The 18,570-nt window shown below is 35.1% G+C and overlaps 4 protein-coding genes across 9 annotated transcripts in view; 2 read left to right on the plus strand and 2 right to left on the minus strand.

The window, feature by feature from the left end:
- Positions 1-4,288: 4,288 nt before the first annotated feature.
- Positions 4,289-5,694, plus strand: LOC107765315 (triphosphate tunnel metalloenzyme 3). Its single transcript, XM_016583941.2, has 2 exons — positions 4,289-5,050; positions 5,321-5,694. The coding sequence occupies exons 1-2, from the start codon at positions 4,356-4,358 to the stop codon at positions 5,421-5,423; spliced, it is 798 nt and encodes a 265-aa protein (XP_016439427.1). The 5' UTR covers positions 4,289-4,355; the 3' UTR covers positions 5,424-5,694.
- Positions 5,695-6,253: 559 nt separating this feature from the next.
- LOC107765316 (uncharacterized) lies at positions 6,254-7,960 on the minus strand. The gene is made up of 3 exons (XM_016583942.2): positions 7,708-7,960; positions 6,823-6,869; positions 6,254-6,721 (listed from the first exon to the last, which is right to left on the minus strand). Exons 1-3 carry the CDS (start codon positions 7,813-7,815, stop codon positions 6,394-6,396), a joined length of 483 nt encoding a protein of 160 aa, XP_016439428.1. The 5' UTR covers positions 7,816-7,960; the 3' UTR covers positions 6,254-6,393.
- A 4,627-nt stretch (positions 7,961-12,587) lies between these two features.
- LOC107765321 (uncharacterized) lies at positions 12,588-13,672 on the plus strand. The gene has a single exon (XM_016583947.2). The coding sequence runs from the start codon at positions 12,853-12,855 to the stop codon at positions 13,426-13,428; it is 576 nt and encodes a 191-aa protein (XP_016439433.1). The 5' UTR covers positions 12,588-12,852; the 3' UTR covers positions 13,429-13,672.
- A 1,561-nt stretch (positions 13,673-15,233) lies between these two features.
- Positions 15,234-18,570, minus strand: part of LOC107765319 (proline--tRNA ligase, cytoplasmic-like) — a 29,289-nt gene continuing 25,952 nt past the window's right edge. For 5 of the 6 annotated variants that reach the window (XM_075218966.1, XM_075218967.1, XM_075218965.1 and 2 more), the window contains 6 exons: positions 17,579-17,701; positions 17,339-17,491; positions 16,962-17,246; positions 16,580-16,798; positions 15,655-15,748; positions 15,234-15,483 (listed from right to left, as the gene is read on the minus strand). In XM_075218966.1, the coding sequence (XP_075075067.1) occupies positions 15,419-15,483; positions 15,655-15,748; positions 16,580-16,798; positions 16,962-17,246; positions 17,339-17,491; positions 17,579-17,701 (939 nt within the window). In that variant the 3' untranslated portion in view covers positions 15,234-15,418. The remainder of the gene's footprint in view (positions 15,484-15,654; positions 15,749-16,579; positions 16,799-16,961; positions 17,247-17,338; positions 17,492-17,578; positions 17,702-18,570) is intronic. The other variant, XM_075218968.1, reaches the window with a different exon arrangement.

The following is an 18,570-nucleotide window of genomic DNA, read 5'->3' on the forward strand; positions in this document are numbered from 1 at the left end:
TTCGAAGATTTCTCAACTTGGGCGTCTTTCGATGTGTCGTTGCGTATTTTTGTTCTCCTCTCTGCAACTGTATTTACTACTAAACCTGCAAATACATGTTCCGCTTGAGTGATTTGAAATTCTAACGAGGGCCCATCAAAATTGAATGCTTTAGTGGGTATAACTCGGGTAACCCTCTTGTGGGCTGTTGAATTAGCCATTGGAGAGTAAATTTCAAGTTTTCTGTTGAAAGCATAATAATGGCTATTATTTATTAAGTCATATTAGAGAGAAACAGAAGAAGCACAGTACCAGCGAAAATCTAACTTTCATACTTACCACAACTCTTTGGAGTAAAAAAAGTTGAAAATTAAAAGAGACAACGGAGATGAATTAGTGGAGAATGGGAAGGAGAATGGCGTTGTGACTAAGAGAAATTGGAGAGAAGTTTACCTACTATACGGTACTTTTGTGAGAGAACAAAAAGAAAGAAGGAGAGAGAAAAATAATACACATCGTATTTAATAGCTTAAAGGTAGGAAGTGGCCAAAAATAGATATTTTGCTATAGAATTAAAAGCTAGCTACAAGAGATAATTTTTTAAAAAGGTATTTATTTATAATAAATAAGGTGTCAATCTTTGCTATAGAAGGTAAAATTTTCATTAAAGAATGATCTCAAAAAGGCCATTTATGCAAATAACGCAATCCCCCTTTGTAAAAAAAATAATGCAAAATGTACAAGAGTTTAGTGAAATCGGTTATCAAGGGCCTTCCGCTCGAGATATTTTAAAAAATACGGAAAAAGTTCATTTGTGCTAGTGAATTATACGAAATTATACACATTCGCCTATCGTTAAATGGTGGATTCAATCCTGTCTGTGCCGTGTATAAGGTGGCTCACTGATCACGCCCAACTCTAGTCCTAAAAAGGATAAGCGGTCGCTGCAAATATAATCCGTTCTAAAAGTCCGGAGTCGAATCCCACAGAGAACTAAGGCTTAGCTATATTTGTTTAATATCACTAAAAAGACAAGTTTGAACAATTTTCTAAATTATAAAGATTGAGATTTATATTTCTAACTAATTAACTAGCAAATACTAGAAAGCGATAAAATTATCAACTAACGAGACAAAGGGTTGGAGACTAAATTAAGGAGGTCTAGAGTTATGATTTTCCCAATTGTCGGAATCCTTCTAGCTATGTTCCCTATAATTTTGCCAATGTATTCTCTACTGATCGTGAGCACTTTAGATGTCGTAATTCTCTCTCGAGCAACTACAACAATTTACTAGATATATTCTCTCGAACTACGCTAGTTGGCTTTATCTAACCGCTCATTATGACCACGTCAAGGCTTTGTTATTTCTAAACCTACCTTTAAACCCGCTGTATTGATTTCTCACATACGTTAGGAGTAACGTTGTTCAACAACTACCTAAATATGTACTCTCTCTCGAGCACTACACACTAAATAGGCACAGTAAATTGATGGTCATTCAATCAACAACAACAAACACGTAGTTGAACAAGTAGAGAAATCCAACAGCTCAATTATATAAAAACATAACAAGAATTTATCCTACAAAAGGTTCTATCAAAACCCTAGATAACAAATTAGCTATTCATAATAGTATGTAAAACTACAATACTAAAAGTCATAACCATAATAAAAAAAATAGGAAGAAGAAGGAAAAACTCGTAGAAGAATTTTCCGCCTTGCTCCTCTTGTGTCTCTACCTCCTTAGGTTGAATCTGTGTCAAAAATTGATCCCCTCCGCTCAAAATACCATTTTTCCATGTATATATACCAAGTAGGGTCGGGCCCAAACTATTATACCTTCTCCTACGTGAAAAAGGACAAGTTTCCAGGCCTGGACGTCTGCGGCCGCGGCCCGAGCGCGGTGCTTTCCTAGTGTACTGCCTCAGCCCGCCTCAGGTCCGCGGTTGCTATTTCGACCGCATTTTTCACCCTGTTTAGTTTGGAATTTGTAAAAATGTAAAACATGAAAGTTGTAGATCTTTGAGTTATCTTTCCAATTATATATTGTGGAGCCTAAATGGAGTTCTGAGCAAAATATTATGTGCATTTTACTAAATAGTGCGCAATATGCCTACTCGATTCTTCGTTTTGTTGGTCTATCATCCGTTGATCTCCGAATACGATCCCGACTTAATTCCTTGGGATTTTACTCAGACTTCAAAACTCCAAATCACTTGAATTCATTCCATAACATCTACATAGCTCGGAATCACTCCTACAAGGCGTAAAACACACAATTAGTGCAAGACACTAGCGATTAAAGCTCAAACTCAATTAAAGTGCAGTAAATTTGAGTGTAATAAGCGACTAAAATACGTAATTATAGCCTATCATCACTCACATATGCCACTTTTTAGACGGACCTCACTAATACAACGTTTAGCACAAGATTTTGACACGTATTACAATCTGGTGCATTCCATCTATACCCTAATTTAAATAATAAACCAACCAGACCCATCACTTTTATTTTATTAAACCAATCCGACTCAGTATCCTATTTTAAACCCCAACCCTATTTTATTACCCCACGACTTGCTACCCTTCAAATATGTTGACCCAACATCCGAACCCCATTTTCGACCATAGACGTCTTCAAGATAGTCAGGACCTCCACAGTTCAACAGAATATCATCGCCAGGCGCAGAATTTTGACCCAACGTCACTTTAACGACAACAGCCAACAATAGAAAAGTGAAAGCTAAGAGAAAACAGATTTTACTGCCTTCCGTCATTTATGTTATACTCACCAATGGTAAAAATCACTGGAAAACAAAAAAAAATTCAAAGAAAAGATCAATATCCTATTGTTGACCTCCACGCAAATATGAAAAATCATAAAAAAAACTGAATTTTTTAAGTCCTGATAAACAATCAATCAGGGGTTTAAACCATTCTGCAACTAAAAACCAGTTGAAATGAGCTCACTTTTCAAATAATGAGCTCACTTTGTATTGACCAATCAGCTATGGTGAGAGGAGAATTTGGGAGAAGAAAGTAGAGGTGAGAGAGTGGAGTAAAAAAATAGGATTGGGGTTTATTAAAATAGGGTACAGGGTCGGGTCGGTTTAATAAAATAAGAGTGATGGGTCGGGCTGGTTTATTATTTAAATTAGGGTATAGATGGAATGCACCAGATTGTAACACGTGTCAAAATTTGTTACTAAACATTTTATTAGTAGATCCGTCTAAAAATGGCATATGTGAACCACCTTATACACGGCAAGGGCATGGTTGAGTCCACATTTTAACGATGAACAAATATGTACAATTTCATATAGTTCATTGGCATGAATGGACCTTTTCTATTAAAAATATAATTTGTCTGGTTAAGAACGAAGATGTGTTTCAAAGTAGACTTCCACAATCAAAACTATAAATGTCATCATATTGATCCTTTTCTTTAAAGTTATTTTTCCTTGAAATTTTCACATATTTTTCCTTCCTAGTGTAATTCTTAAATTGGTTTATCATATTCCTTTTTTATCATGCTACACCTTTAAATAAATACCTATTCATGTAATTTTTTTCCTATATATTACAAACCTATTGGTGTAAGCGAAAGTATTAAAGTAAGATACTGTAACCTTTAGCTTGTAATTGTTTTCCAGCTAACTAGGGAAAATAGTCTTTACCACTTCTTTGTCACTTCAACGTTTATAATGCCTCTTATTTATCCTGAAACTCAACTACTTCATATGTTTAATTTACGTAACACTTTTGATTTTTTGAGAGTCAATTTGACTAAGTGTTAATCTATCAAAACAATATTAGTACTAACACAATTATGTCAATCAAAATTAGTTGGAATCGATTATTTATGCAAATTATTATTATAGTTAATTGCTATTTTCTTCTTGTTTTTATCTCTCAATTTCTTTACTATTACTTATGATGTCACCTTTCTTAAATACAGATAACTCGAAAATAGTCTTGTCAAATATGCACTTACATGACTATGAAAATGAAATAGATACGGTCAAACGCAATAGTTTCGTTTGTTCCGAATATTTTTGGATGTTATAGCGAAGTGCTATTATAGAGAACATATATTATAACATAACATGAAAATTGGTTCCGGAAAAGTTTGGCTTTTATAGTGAAGTGTTATTATATAGAGATGTTGTTATAGAAGCTTGACTTTATATGGTGAAGTGTTATTATATAGGGATATTGTTATAGAGAGGTATGGTTGTACAATGCTTTTATTATATTACTTGTAAAATTTCATGGATTTCTGACGGAAGGAAAAATAGAAAAGATAAAAGGGAGGAAAGACTCTTTTAAAATCCTACCACCCATTCATTTCAAGCTTTTAACTTTTATCCCATTCATGTCAAATGCATTACGATTTCTTAAAAACCTCAGCTTTCCATCCCTCTGCAGATCTCCGCATTCCGCCATTTCCAAACCCATAACCTCCATGGAAGTAGAAGTCAAGCTCCGTTTACCAAACGCCGTTTCTCACCAACGCGTCTCCTCAATTCTTTCACCTTACCACCTCAAAACCCACGCCCAAGAAAACATCTTCTTCGACGGAGCCAATTCCGAACTCTCCTCCAAACTCGCCGTCCTCCGCCTCCGCTTCTACGATCTCGACGCCCAATGCATTGTTTCCCTCAAGGCTAAACCCGTCATTTCAAACGGCGTAAGTCGTATTGAAGAAGATGAAGAACCTATTGACCCTTCCATTGGCCGCGCGTGTGTTTCGGACCCCTGGCGGCTTTTATTGATTGATTCTTCGAGGGTGATTCAAAGGGTGAGAGATGAGTATGGAATTGGGGAAAAGGGTTTGGTTTGTTTGGGTGGGTTTAGGAATGTGAGAGCGGTGTATGAGTGGAAAGGATTGAAATTGGAGCTGGATGAAACGCATTATGAATTTGGAATGAATTATGAGATTGAATGTGAGAGTTCGGATCCGGAAAAAGCCAAGGATTTGATAGAGGAGCTTTTGAAGAGTCATGGTATTGAGTATTCCTACTCTACTGTTTCTAAATTTGCCATTTTTCGCTCTGGAAAATTGCCTCAGTAAGTCATAGTACAATGTTATGTTAGCTTCTTTAGAAACTCTATATTGCGATTGATGTACTTAAATTTATTGTAAGCAAAATTTAGACTTCTCAACAGCCTAATGGGTTCAGAGTTCTGGAAAGATTACTCAGTCCTTTTTAATCGACCATGATTAGCACATGAATCATTGTTATCAGGAATTAGGACTATCCTAGTGAGATTACAATTAGATGGCTTTAAGAGATATTGTGCAAAGGCTGATAATATGCTATAATCAAAAAACGGCAGGCGATTTGTGCGGGCATACCATGCTAGATATAATCAAAAAACGGCAGGCGATTTGTGGAGGACAAGATGTGAGAAACGAGACTTGGATGGTCCAGACATGTGAAGAGGAGATGCACAGATACACCGATGGGGAGGTGTGAGAGGTTAGTTCTGGAGGGCCTAAGGAGAGGTAAAGGTAGGCCGAAGAAGTATTGGGGAGAGTTGATCAGGCAAGATATAGCGTTGCTCCAGCTCACGGAGGATATGACCATGTGGAAGTTGAGAATAAAGATAAAAGATTAGGATAGGTCGCCTAGTGTTGTCCTTGTCTGTAATAGTAGCTTTAGTACATGAATTAGCGTTATTTATGTATTTTCGTATTCCTTGACTTCTGTGATTACTTGTCGTTGCTTTCGTTCCGACCTTCTGATTACAATACTCATTTTTAGTTTTGTATCTTTATATTTTGCTTAGATAGAGTTATTCGGTAGGAGATCACAAGTCTGGTGCATCAGTTTGGACACTAAAAAGAAAAGTCTTAAGCATCAGTACTTTTTCCTTTTCATTTACTAGTTAGCTAGTATCCATTTTTAATGTAGATTCTGTAGTAATTAAGAATTCTGCAACTCCTAACGCATACTAGGTGATGATACAAATTTTGTTGTACTGATTATATATGTGATCTTTACCAGTGAAACTAATAGTGCGATTCAAATGGTATAACCAGCCACAGGTGGACACGAAATGTGGAACGAAGATGAATATGTTCAAAACAACATGAATATAAAGGATAGAAGTTATAGGCATTCAAAACCAGTCGTAAACTAAAGGAACTCCCAATGCTGCAACTTGGACCTTTTGTTGTAAGTTGTAACCCATTGTATGTCATTCTTATCGACAGAGCATAGCTCTTTTTCTGGGGTTACGCGAGAACTAAGTTGGAAATTAGGTCAATTTCCAAGAGCTAAAACTTTGCAATTGAATAGCATCGAAACATATAAGAACCATTGGCATTGACCTCATGGTAAAGATTTCACTATGAATCTTTTTCCCCACCAAATAAATCTAGGAATCATATAAAATGTAGTATGATCTCACTTTTTCTTCTTATATGGTGGTTGATTCTCTTCTTCATCGTCATCCTCATCATCATCCTCTTCATTGTCCTCATCGTCATTTTCATCATCACCATCTTCGTCATCTGAATCATCATCATGCCCTCCATTCCCATTTGCCCCAGTATCATCTCCATCCGAAGCCTCTTCATCATCATCATCACTTCCTTCATCAGAATACTCATCATCATCGTCATCATCATCATCAGTGTTCTCATCATCTTCGTCTTCATCATCATCAGTTTCACTTGAATCCATGGTTTCATTATCTGGTGCCGTAGCTCTTTTAAGCTCACCAAAAGGAAACCTATAATGTGATTGAGCATCAAATGAACACTTCTCAAATTCTCAAACAGACAAACAAAGAGGAAAATAAATTGAGCAGGGGAGAACAGAATTTTTCAGTACCTCCTCTCCGCTCCAACAAGGTCCGAGTACAAGCATAGAAGCTCACTCTGAAAATGGCATCTGATTTAGCACAGATTTATCTATGAAAGGAAGCAAAACAGTAATAACAAGAAACACCAGGCCAAGATCATACACTATATATTGACAAGGCTGGAGCTAAAGTATTAGGTACATATTCGGATGAACCCAATAGTTTTTCTTAGACCCTATATTTATGTTAAGAAATCTATTACTGAAATGTATAAATATTTAATTGTGAACCCATTAACTAAGACGGGCTATGAGTTCTGTGGCATGCAGGGGCGGATTTAGGGGGGCGGAAGGTGTTTATCCGAAACCCTTCGCCGAAAAATTACACTATATATATAAGGCAAAATCTATTTTTTACATGTATATACTAAGTTTTGAATCCTCTTGACACGGCCCAAAAGTGTAGCTTAGTGGTCAAGGGGGTTCAAAACCTTTGTAAGGTCATAGATTCAATTCTCACTAGCTACAATTTTTTTTTAACTTTTTTCTTTTTGAACCCCCTTCGGGAAGATCCTGCCTCCGCCACTGGCAAGTCGGAACTCATTCAAATTCTAGTTCCGTGTGATGTTACAAACTAGTCATGGAGCAGCAACTACCAAAACCATAAAGCAAGTTGACTCCAAACATTTATATCCCTAGAGATATCCAAAGCATAAGATGATGAGACAACAACATATACTAGTACTATTTTTCTACAGAAAGTGTTGCAACATAGTATTTGAAACAAAATCAGGCAGTCTAATGTGGAAAGGAAACAGCTCCAACGACACAATCCAAGAAAAGAACTTTAAGTTTCTACCACTGAAACTTGTATTAAGAGAAAAGGTCTATGACTAAAGGGCTAGAGCAATGTACCATGAAGAGAAGAGAAAGAAGAGATTTTTGAGCAGTTTCAAGCACCACTGAGCAAATCATTCTCTGCAAAGCCACATTGGTGGTGATGGGAAATCTCTCCACCTCCATTGAATAGCTGAAGTAGGAGTGGTTGTCAGTACAGAAAGGTTCCTCAATTGGGTCAGTGGTGGTTGAGGAGGTAGGGTTTTAGACATTTAAGGCGTATATCTGGTTTTGTGTCCAAAACTAAACAACACAACATGTGACCAAATCTTGCCTGGCCCTGTCAACTGTTCAAGCCCCAAGGGATCCCAAAAAATAAATATATCACTTTTTGTATTTTTATAAATAATTGATGAGTTTCATGTTTGATAGCGTCTAGTTACTTTGTACAATTAAAAGTCAGCATTACTAATACTAATATGTTTTGGTTGCTTTTTCCAATGGTGGATATAAGTAATAAATGAATAAGCTATACAACAAATCTATAAACTTCATTCGTTCTAACGAATCTATTTTCTTTTTGGTCCGTTCTAAAAAAAATTATCCCTTTCTAAATTTGGAAACAATTGAGCTTAAACTTACAATTCTACCCTTAATGAGAAGCTTTTATAACCACATAAATACTCTGGACCCCTTTTTAACTTGGTTAGGACCACAAATTTCAAAAGTCTTCATTTATTCTTAAACTCCATGCTCAGTCAAACATGTTTACATAAATTAGAACGGAGTAGTTTTTATGAAAGATAGAATGTAGAATAACTAATACATGTAATAGTAATACATGGATTAAATAATCAAATGATCAAAGAAAACTTAGATTTATTTTAAATTACACATCGTATAATTAAAATAAAATAAACATTTAACAAAAATAATCTTTACATTACAATTCATGCATTATTAATTCTTACATAACTAATCCCTTCATAATTAAACTATGCATAACAAAATCCTACATAACTAATCTCTACATAAATAAACTCTGCATAACTAATCTCTACATAATTAATTCCTATATAACTAATCTCTATATTAATAATACTTGTATAACTCTAACAAGCAACCAAACGAGCCCTTAGTGGATGGGGTTGGTAGGTCTTTTTGTTCCTAAATTTTTGAGATGCGCACAAAGTACTTTAACTATGCAAAATGGTTTAGTGATATTAATTTTGGATTGAAAAGTCACGTGTCTCTCACATCAGCGATTCTCACTTCTCAGCCTTTAAGGGTTGAATCTCGTTTTCATTAATAAAATTCTCTTTTAAAGGAATAAAACAAATGATTGCATAACAATTGATTTCGAGATCCACCTCTAACCTCTAATTAATTAGGGGTGTATATGGATCGGGTTGGTTCGATTTTTATTAAAATCGAACGAAACTAACTATATCGATTTGGATTGGTTCGGTTTTGTCAGTTTTTTCGGGTTTTTGAATTTTTTTGTTACATGAATATTTTTCAATCTTACTTCGTTAAAATTATAGATAAAGTTTTGATAAGTGAATATATGTTTAGTAAAAATTTTAAAAACAGACAAACATATGATATATTAAAATATTCTTATGGGAGATTTTTTTTAGTAACACATGATAGTTATTCTCTTATCTAACAATAATTTTCTGTTGATATATGCTTCAAGGTTAATCGAATTTAATAATTAAGCATAAAATCAATATAAAACCTAAATAATGATATGTTTTTAATTTTAAAATTATTGAACTACCATTTTAAATTCGAAAAAGATATAAGAATATAGCATATTTTGACATATGAATATGAAAGAATAAAGGGAATGACACATTTCAATAACACTTGATAAGAAAGCGATGATACAACCCATTATTTAACGTAAATAATGCAATTCATTATTTAACGTAAATAAATATGGATATGCACTTCATAGTTTTATTAAATATTACATCCGGTGAGAGAATCCCATACATTTCTAGATATTTTCTAAAAAAAATTCTATATAAAATCTTAAAAGTATATATAAAAATTATAATTTATATATCGGGTTGGTTCGAAATTTTTTTGCTCAATACCAAACCTAATCGAGTTTTTAAACGGTTTAATTTTACTTTTCGATTTGATACGATTTTCTGGTTCAGTTGAAAATACCGACCTCTAATCTACCCACAATTGCATGATCATTTTTACTTGCCTTCATGAGAGCTCAAAAGCTGTTTCCATTCGTCTTGTTCTAGTTTAACTTTGTTGCTCGTGCTAGCCATTTTGATAAATTCTTTACTTCAATTTCCCTCACTAATAAGTTCCTTTACTTGCGCTTATGAGTAAACCCTGGGCCATCGTGGAAATTAAGGTTGATGTATGAATAAGATGATTATGTAACAAGCTTCTTCTTCTTTTTTTTCCATCAAAGTTGCTGGCAAAGTTATTGTTATATGATCAGGAGGTCACGGGGGATTGAGCTGTGAAAATAGTTTCTTGCAGAAATGTAGGGTAAGATTGTGTATAATAGACCCTTGTGATCCGGCTCTTCCTTGTACCTTGCACATAGCTAGAGCTTACTGCACCTAACTGTTTTTTTTTTTTCAAAAGAAAATCAAATCGAAGGTTGCTTTTTTCACATGGGTAACAGTAACTAGAATCCAGTTTTTGCCGGTCCGTGAGCTATTTTCTCAAATTCCAAGCTCAAATAATAAGGATGAGGGCATGCAAATGTAGTAAACTTTAGGAACAAACCATTGCAAAATCATTACTTTGTGCACTTTGAAAAGCATAGTTGTTTGTTGGGATCTTTCAAGAAATCACATCCCCCAACCCCCTCACCCCAACCCCTCCCCCCCCAAAAAAAAAAAGTAAACATGATATTTACTCTCTTTTTGTGTGTGTGTGTGTGTGTGTTGAACGCACACTTGTAGAAATAAATGGTCCACGATTTTAAATTTGTAAGTGCAGAGTACCATTGTAATTTGTAAGGACACACCCTCCCTGCCCTCCCTGGATATAAGGTCTGCGTATATACTATTCTTCTCAAACCCCATTTGTCAGAAATTCATTGAGTTTGTTGTTGTTGAATGCAGAGTGCCATTATACTCGCGTAGTAGGGATGGTAAAATGGTTAAAAGAAAACAGTTAATCACCCATATTATCCACTGAAAATTGGTTGGATAATAAACTTTTTAAAAATGGGTCAAATATGGATAAGAACCATATTATCCATTTAGAAAATGAATAACCAAAGGTCTAACTTTTACATTTGTAAAGCCTCAAATTAGAGTTCCTCAAGTTAGGGAGACTAAGAATTCTCTCAAAAGTGATCATATGCAAGAAGTTATGGATAATATGGTTATCCATATTATCCACCGGTTAATATGTTTTTTATCCGTATTAAATATGGGTCGGATCGAATAATTTATCTATTTTTTATTATCCATGTTAACTCGAATCATATCCGACCCGACCCCAGAGGCGGATGTAGTGTAATGACTATGGGTTCAACTGAAACCATAACTTTCGACGCGAAGTAAAAAATTATATATAAAAATTCATTAAAATTACAAAAATAATATATATGAACCCATAACTTTAAAAATATAATGGGTTCAATATTAAAAACATTAAAATTGAACCCATAAAATTTAAATCTTGGATCCGCCTCTGCATGTGACCTCCTGGTCTTATGGCAACTGTAATATGGCCAAATTTTCATGACATTTGCCATGAAATAATATCCATTATACTGATGTTACTAACATATTGGAAATTGGTAAGGACGATGGCACGCAAAACCTGATTTTGCAAATTAATTTGAGTCAAACCTCATTATCAATAATATACGATTAATCAAACCTACACTTTTGTACCTTCTGGACAAAGCAGATTCTCAGTCAAAGATCTGGAAAAGCTTTTTCTATATACCCACTCTGTATTGCAAGCACACAAATTAGTGTAGGGCGAGATAAAAGAAGAAATCAAATTCTTTAAACAAGAAAATTGATGCACAAATTTGATTTAGAGTTTGCACACACACCGACCTTGGGATGGAAATCATAGAAAACAAGAGTTCAAATTTCAGCAAAGTCAAAAACGCTAGGTAATTTTTTTCATATACTTTTAACTCTTTTTGTCTTCTTGAGTCGAGTGTCTTTCGGAAACAACTTTTTTATTCCCTTGGGGTAGATGTAAGATCTACGTACACATTATTCTTACCAGACTCCACTAATGAGATTATACCGGATCGTTATTGTTGTTGTTATATGTCTTAGTAGGTATAGTTCTCGATACTTGTACAAGTGAAAGATAACATGTAATAAATTAGTCCGAACATCAGAGTTAGAATATTGTTGCTTAGAGGTTTAGGTTTCTCTTTGGTGCTATTAGAAAAGGGAGAAATTCAAAAATAGCCAGATTCACAAGTGGTGATTCAAAAATAGCCATAGTTTCTAAAGTTCATCGAAATTTAACTACTTTTCATGTAAAGATACATTTAAATGAAAACATTGTTCAAAATCCGTAAAATATTCCAGCATAATAAAATATACTGGAGCCAGCAAAGTATATGCTGGAAGTTCATACACAGATGCACCGAACTCTAGTATATTATGTTGGACCGGTCTCTGTTATAACAAAATAGTGGTTATTTTTCAATGACTTGACAAATACTGGTTATTTTTGAATGATCGATCTGAAAACTGGTTAACCCAAAACTATTTTAACACTAGAAAAGGTTCTCCTTGCATATTGGAGTGACTAATCATAATCCCTTGAGCAAAGGCAAAATAAAAGCAAAAGCAGAGTAGGGCTAATAACCCCAATATATACCCAAGCTTTTTCCACGCCGTGATTGATGGCAATATAACTCTCCAACATTCCTTATTTCTCACTCTTTGAAAAAGTCCCAATTCACACTTGCCAAATTTTGGAGGGAACAACATGGCCTTGAAATAGTGAATACCCCACAAATCATATTCAACATCTCCATCTTTTTTATTTTAGTAATTCTCAAGTCTCAACTACCACCCCAACAAAGTAATAGCCACACACTAACGAAAAAGCAAACTCCAAATGTCCAATTTCTCATCATTTCTTTAGCCTTTAGCCTTTAGCTTTTCTTTTCCTTCAATGTTTTAACTTTCAGCTTTATAAATATTTCCAAAACACATTTATTTTCCTTTCAAACAACACAACAAATTAGCCATGGATTGGTTTTCTTGGCTGTCCAAAACAGAACTAGAGCCATCACTTGTTTATGAATATGGCCTAGCATTTGCACATAACGAGCTAGAACAAGACGACATTCCTTACTTCAACCATGAATTTCTCCAAAGTATGGGAATTTCTATAGCCAAACACAGGCTGGAAATTCTCAAACTTGCCAAGAAAGAGAGAGGAGCTGTTCCAAATTCCATGTCAAAGTTTCTCTTGGTAATGAAACGTACCAAGAAACGTTTTTCCAAGTATTTTAGGACATGGGTTCTTCGTCGCGACGAATCAACACTTGCACTTGTGCCTAGAAGAAGTTACAGTTCAAGAGGGAAGAGAACAATGCTCAAGATGAAGAGAAACAAGAGTAGTGTTGTAGCACCAAAGCAGAATACTTTGTTGCTTACAAATGGTAGTCCTATATTCATGTCTAGTTCAAGAATTAATAGTTTTTCGAGTCCTATGATTCATGATCTTCGTGGGGATGAGAAAATGGATTTAGATTATAGTGATTATTGGACATCCTCAATCAGGTGGGATTCAATGTTTCAAAATTTGAAACCTACTTAAATTTATCTTGTTTTGTTTTTGTGTACTTAAAAACTTGAATGGTGAGAGATGGATTTTTTATTCTCCCACCAATCTTTTTTCTGATTTGTAGTTTCTCAGGTTTTGGTTTGGGTGTTTTAATTAGGAATTTTGGTCAGTGTTTCTTGTATTAGTGGTGGGGGATAAGTAGAAATCCACTGATTGTGTTGGTTTGATGAGGATCTGTATCATTAATGAGATCGTCACTTTATGGTTATGTGTGAAATATGCAGATTGTTTAATTCTGAAAATTTCGTTTTATCGATTAGTTTATTGTAAGCATAGTGACTACACTATACAATTACGGAATCAGCTTTTACATACTCCATAAAATAACGAACTTAAATTATTTTAAAGTATCATTGTATTTGTGAAAATCGAGTTTACATATTAAAGTGATTGGAAGATACGTGTCATGATGCGAAGGCTGGTCAAAGAGTGATGATTGGCAAAGCGGCACGAGTTGCAATAAATATGAGCAGAAAGTACAAGTAGAGGCACGAGCAGCTATTCAAAAGACTCATACCTATTTATACTCAAAAATCAAGGAGAATGAATCTGACAGCATAAGAGAGTACAGATACAGTATTTAATAAGAGTAAATACTAAAAACGTTAGAGAATATGTATTAAATTACAATGATTATGTAACATAGCATTTAATGCCTTTAATTGTCTATAATGACCTAATTATAACAAAGGCAAAACGTATATATTTAAGATATATAGCTATAAAAATGAGAGAATGAATCATTTGTAAGGACACGAAAGATTATCTGAATATACTTGTTTACTTTGTTTTCTTCTGTCTATCTTATTGTTAGCAAAATCACTTTCCTTTATTCAGTTTTGATTATCAGTAACTCGTGTTCTTCTAAATTAAAGCTTTGACTGAAATTACACTTTTTGGTTAAACAATCATCAGAGACAATGATCGATCTCTTTAACCTTTTACAAAATGTTTTCCTACTTTTGTTTTTATCAATAGTTTCAAAATCTAGATTGTGATAACATATACTCCTAGTAGTATTTTTTTTCTCTGTATTGCCTTTTGCATCGTTACTGGTCTGTAGTTTTCACTTATACTTTCCCAATGCAAATATTTGACAAATAAGTGCAGTTCAGAATTCAGGTTATTGCAACAAATTCATTTACTTTATTTACCAGGTCACTAATCTTCTGGATGCAGAAGATTAAAGGCTCTCTGACCATATTCTAATTAACTTTGCTTACTTTAGATATGGATAAGAAGCATTGCGGCAATGAGAATGAACGAAGCCTGAATACTACAGTGATAAGATAGCCATTTGGTGTATATAGGAGTGGCAACCGGGAGGCGCGGGCGGATATGATTCGGGTCGATAATGGGTAATGAAAAAACGGATCAAATATCCGACTCGACCCATATTTAATACAGATAAAAAATGGGTTAACCGGCGAATAATATGAGTTACACATATTATCCATGACTTCTTGTATATGATCACTTTTGGAAAAAAATTTAGTCTCCCTAATTTGAGAAACCTCAATTTGAGGCTTTAGAAATGTAAAAGTTAGACCCGGTTATCCATTGGTTACTCATTAGTTATCCATTTTCTAAATGGATAATATGGTTCTTATCCATATTTGACCCGTTTTTATAAAGTTCATTATTCAACCCATTTTTTAGTGGATAATATGGGTGGTTAACTGTTTTCATTAACCATTTTGCCACCCCTGTGTATACAATTTTTTAAAGTAAATCATTAGTTAGAAAAAAGACGAGGTGCAAATATTTAAGAGCTTCTCTTTGAGTTGTGAAGTGTGAACTATAAAATTCAATATAAGATCGGGAAAAGGGGGAAACAAAAGACAGTGAATTATCCAGCACCAAACATGTTAAGAAAGAAACTAATGGTTGCAATTAGCAATTCGGAATACAATTTCTAAATCGCCCGAACTCAGAAAAATGGAATAGAGATCAATATGAATCATCAATAGCTGCGGCCCCAGTATGTCCATTTCTTAGCAGGTTTACCCGAGGCAAAGCACAATGTACCTACGACGTAGCAGGAGAAAATGATAATATCAGATTATGGTAAAATTCAATTTTCAATAAGCAGTACCACCAAAACAGCAGTAAAATTGACAAGTCTACAGTCGGCAACGCTTATTTTAACTTCGCTGTGTTTTAGGCAATAGTTATACATACTGCAAGGACAAATAGTACCTTCAGGCAGCTCAGGCTGGTCAAATGGTGAACAGAGAGTCTTCGCTGCACCCATCTCCCCTTTTGTCCGTGCCTTCACGTCTTTCTCGACATCCTATTAGAAAGTATCAGAGTTCATGTGAAACATATGCAAACAGGAAATGATAATCTAGCTGGGAATAAATTGATCACCTTAATTTGAGGAATGTGTATCAGGAATAACAAACTCACTATGCAAACTAATGTTATCATTACAAGAAAGGGAGAGAGAGCCTGCACTCACTATGAAACAAAGTGCTATAGAAAGATTTGTTAGTTTAAGTTCGTTCTCAGTTTCATCATCTTTGGGCTGGGAAAAGGAGGTGGCATTTGTAACAGTGTAGCCAAAATAGTCTATTCACCAGCTCAGGGAAAACACCAACTGCAACTAGGACACTTTTCTTGCTTCATAAAAGTGAGCACATGATTTGTCCAGCCGGACAAACCAGACATAGGAGCATCCATGCTTCAATTCTGGATGATGGAAGTGAGTTTCTTAAGATGGTTAAGGTGTGCCTAGTTAGAGCTTTATGAGTTTTAAACCCCCTCACACAAAAGAGAAGAATATATGACCATCTGCATAAGGAAAACTAGTGATCAGATCTGACAAATAAAGCATTGGTTCTGAGTCTGTTTATTACCATATCTCTTAGACAGGGATCATGAATCTCAAGTTATTTCTTGATTTAATTTGATATAATCAGTAGATATTGAGTTGCTAATTGACCATGATCGCAATCCATTGAATTTCTAGATAGACTCAACCCTGCCAATATGTGGCATTTCAAGATCAAACTTTCCTGATGCAGAGACTGACTCCGAGAAACTCCCTCTATTTTTCCAGCCCAATATTGAAGAGCAAATTAAAAAATTCATCTCATATGCAACAAGATTGATAGAATTTTACCTCCTCATCACACCAAGGAGCCAAGATCAATTTCTTTTGGCTTATTGCTTCAGCAAATTCATCCCAGGTCTTTACAACCTGAACACAAGCATCCCGCTTTTGTTTTGCGACATCAAATAGATTTTGTTGGATAGAGGCAAGCACATTGTTTACTTCTTCGACTAAATTTGCCACAGGAATATCAGTTTTGGCTCCATTGTCACGTCGAACAGCTCGTACCTGAGAAAGTTATTTCAGAGTTTTGGATCAAAAAACATAAAACAGATACCACACTTTATTTGACTGCTTTCAGAAAACAAACAATTAACACCATAGCACACAACATTTCTACTTTTTGTTTTCATGAACAACTGAATCAGTAGAGAGTAACTATAATCCGTACCTGATTATTTGCAAGATCTTTTGGTCCTATTTCAATCCTAAGAGGAACCCCCTTCATTTCCCAGTGAGAATATTTCCAGCCAGGTGAGTAGTTGTCTCTGTAATCTGCCTCAGCACGAATACCTGATTCCTTCAAGTTTTTGACAGTGGCAGCACAGGCGTCAAAGATCCCTTGAGTATTAGCATCCTTGTATGTCACGGGAATAAGAATTACTTGTGTTGCTGCAACTTTAGGAGGTAAGACCAGGCCTTTATCATCTCCATGAACCATGATCATCACACCAATCTGTCACAGTACCAGATAAAAGAAGGGTGAGTAAGATTGATATCTGAATTACCAACTGCACAATAGAGAGTTTCTCAATGGGGAGTATCCACCGTTCTGGTTGTAAAGCCCCAGCAATTCTGCCAGACCATAGCCTTCTCTCCCTTCTCATTTTCAAAATTTATCTCAAACATTTTTGCAAAATTCTGGCCCAAACAGTGTGAAGTCGCACCTTGGATACCACGGCCAGTATTAGGGATAAAAGCCTAGCAAACAAAGCCGTGAACAATGTAAAAGAATGAAGATAACAACAATTTCACCAGCAGTAGAAAGAACTGCCAAATAATGTCTACCTCTACTGTAGTCGTATAGAGTCCACCAGCAAACTTCTCAAGCTCGCTTTTCTTTCCCTTACTCACTGGAACAGCTAAGAATTCTTCATATATATGTCTATATAACTCCAAGATTTCAAGAACCTGAAAAAATTGTCAGAACATCAGTATTTATTACTTAATAAGTAGTAAAGATAGAAGCTGACACATCAATTCTTGATTCTTTTCTAGGATAAATCAAGGCACCTCAGTTTCGAGCAACTAGTTCTCTCAAAAGCCGTGTAATACTAATGAATTTGCTTTTGCTTAGACAAATATTGACAAGATTAAAAGACAATCACTGCATACAGAAGATGCACAAGTCAGAGATTAGAATTGCCTGTCTGCCATGAAGCAAAGCCTATAACAGCCCAGTTTTTGACAGAAAGAGGAACCATACAAACACATGAAAATGGCTTATTTGCATTTTGTGATATTCGTCCCTGATTCTACGATGATGATTCGTATACATAGCGACAAATTCCCATAGCACAACTTAAGTTAAATCTGTTTTCTCCACATCTTGTCTGCTCATATTTCCCTTTTGGACTATCCCAAAATAGCCTTCTCAAAAAGTTAAAACTTAAAGGGGGTCCACTCTTCCCTCCAACACAATTGTTCCTCCAATTTAAACCTGAATGAGAAGGGTAATATATAACCCACATTTGAAATTTAACGAAGAGCAAAATTTTTACATCCTGGCTTCAGCATCACTGTCCATCTTCCTTCGACGACAGGTTAGCAGGCACTGACATCATCTCATGTCAAGACAGCTTAGCAGGCTGGTCCACGTAACTCGAAATAATTGTTCACAAAATAGGATGTGCTTGCCCTAGAAAGTAAAGTGGTGTCATGGTGCCGCCTTGAGCTTAAACAAAACTATAGTTCTCCTACTTCTCCACACCATCCCAAACAGAATAATCAAATACCAGGCTTTAATGATTAATATTAACTGGAAAGGATAGCTTATTCAG

Source organism: Nicotiana tabacum, chromosome 8 (assembly GCF_000715075.1).
Source record: "Nicotiana tabacum cultivar K326 chromosome 8, ASM71507v2, whole genome shotgun sequence".
NCBI classification, from domain to species: Eukaryota; Viridiplantae; Streptophyta; class Magnoliopsida; order Solanales; family Solanaceae; genus Nicotiana; species Nicotiana tabacum.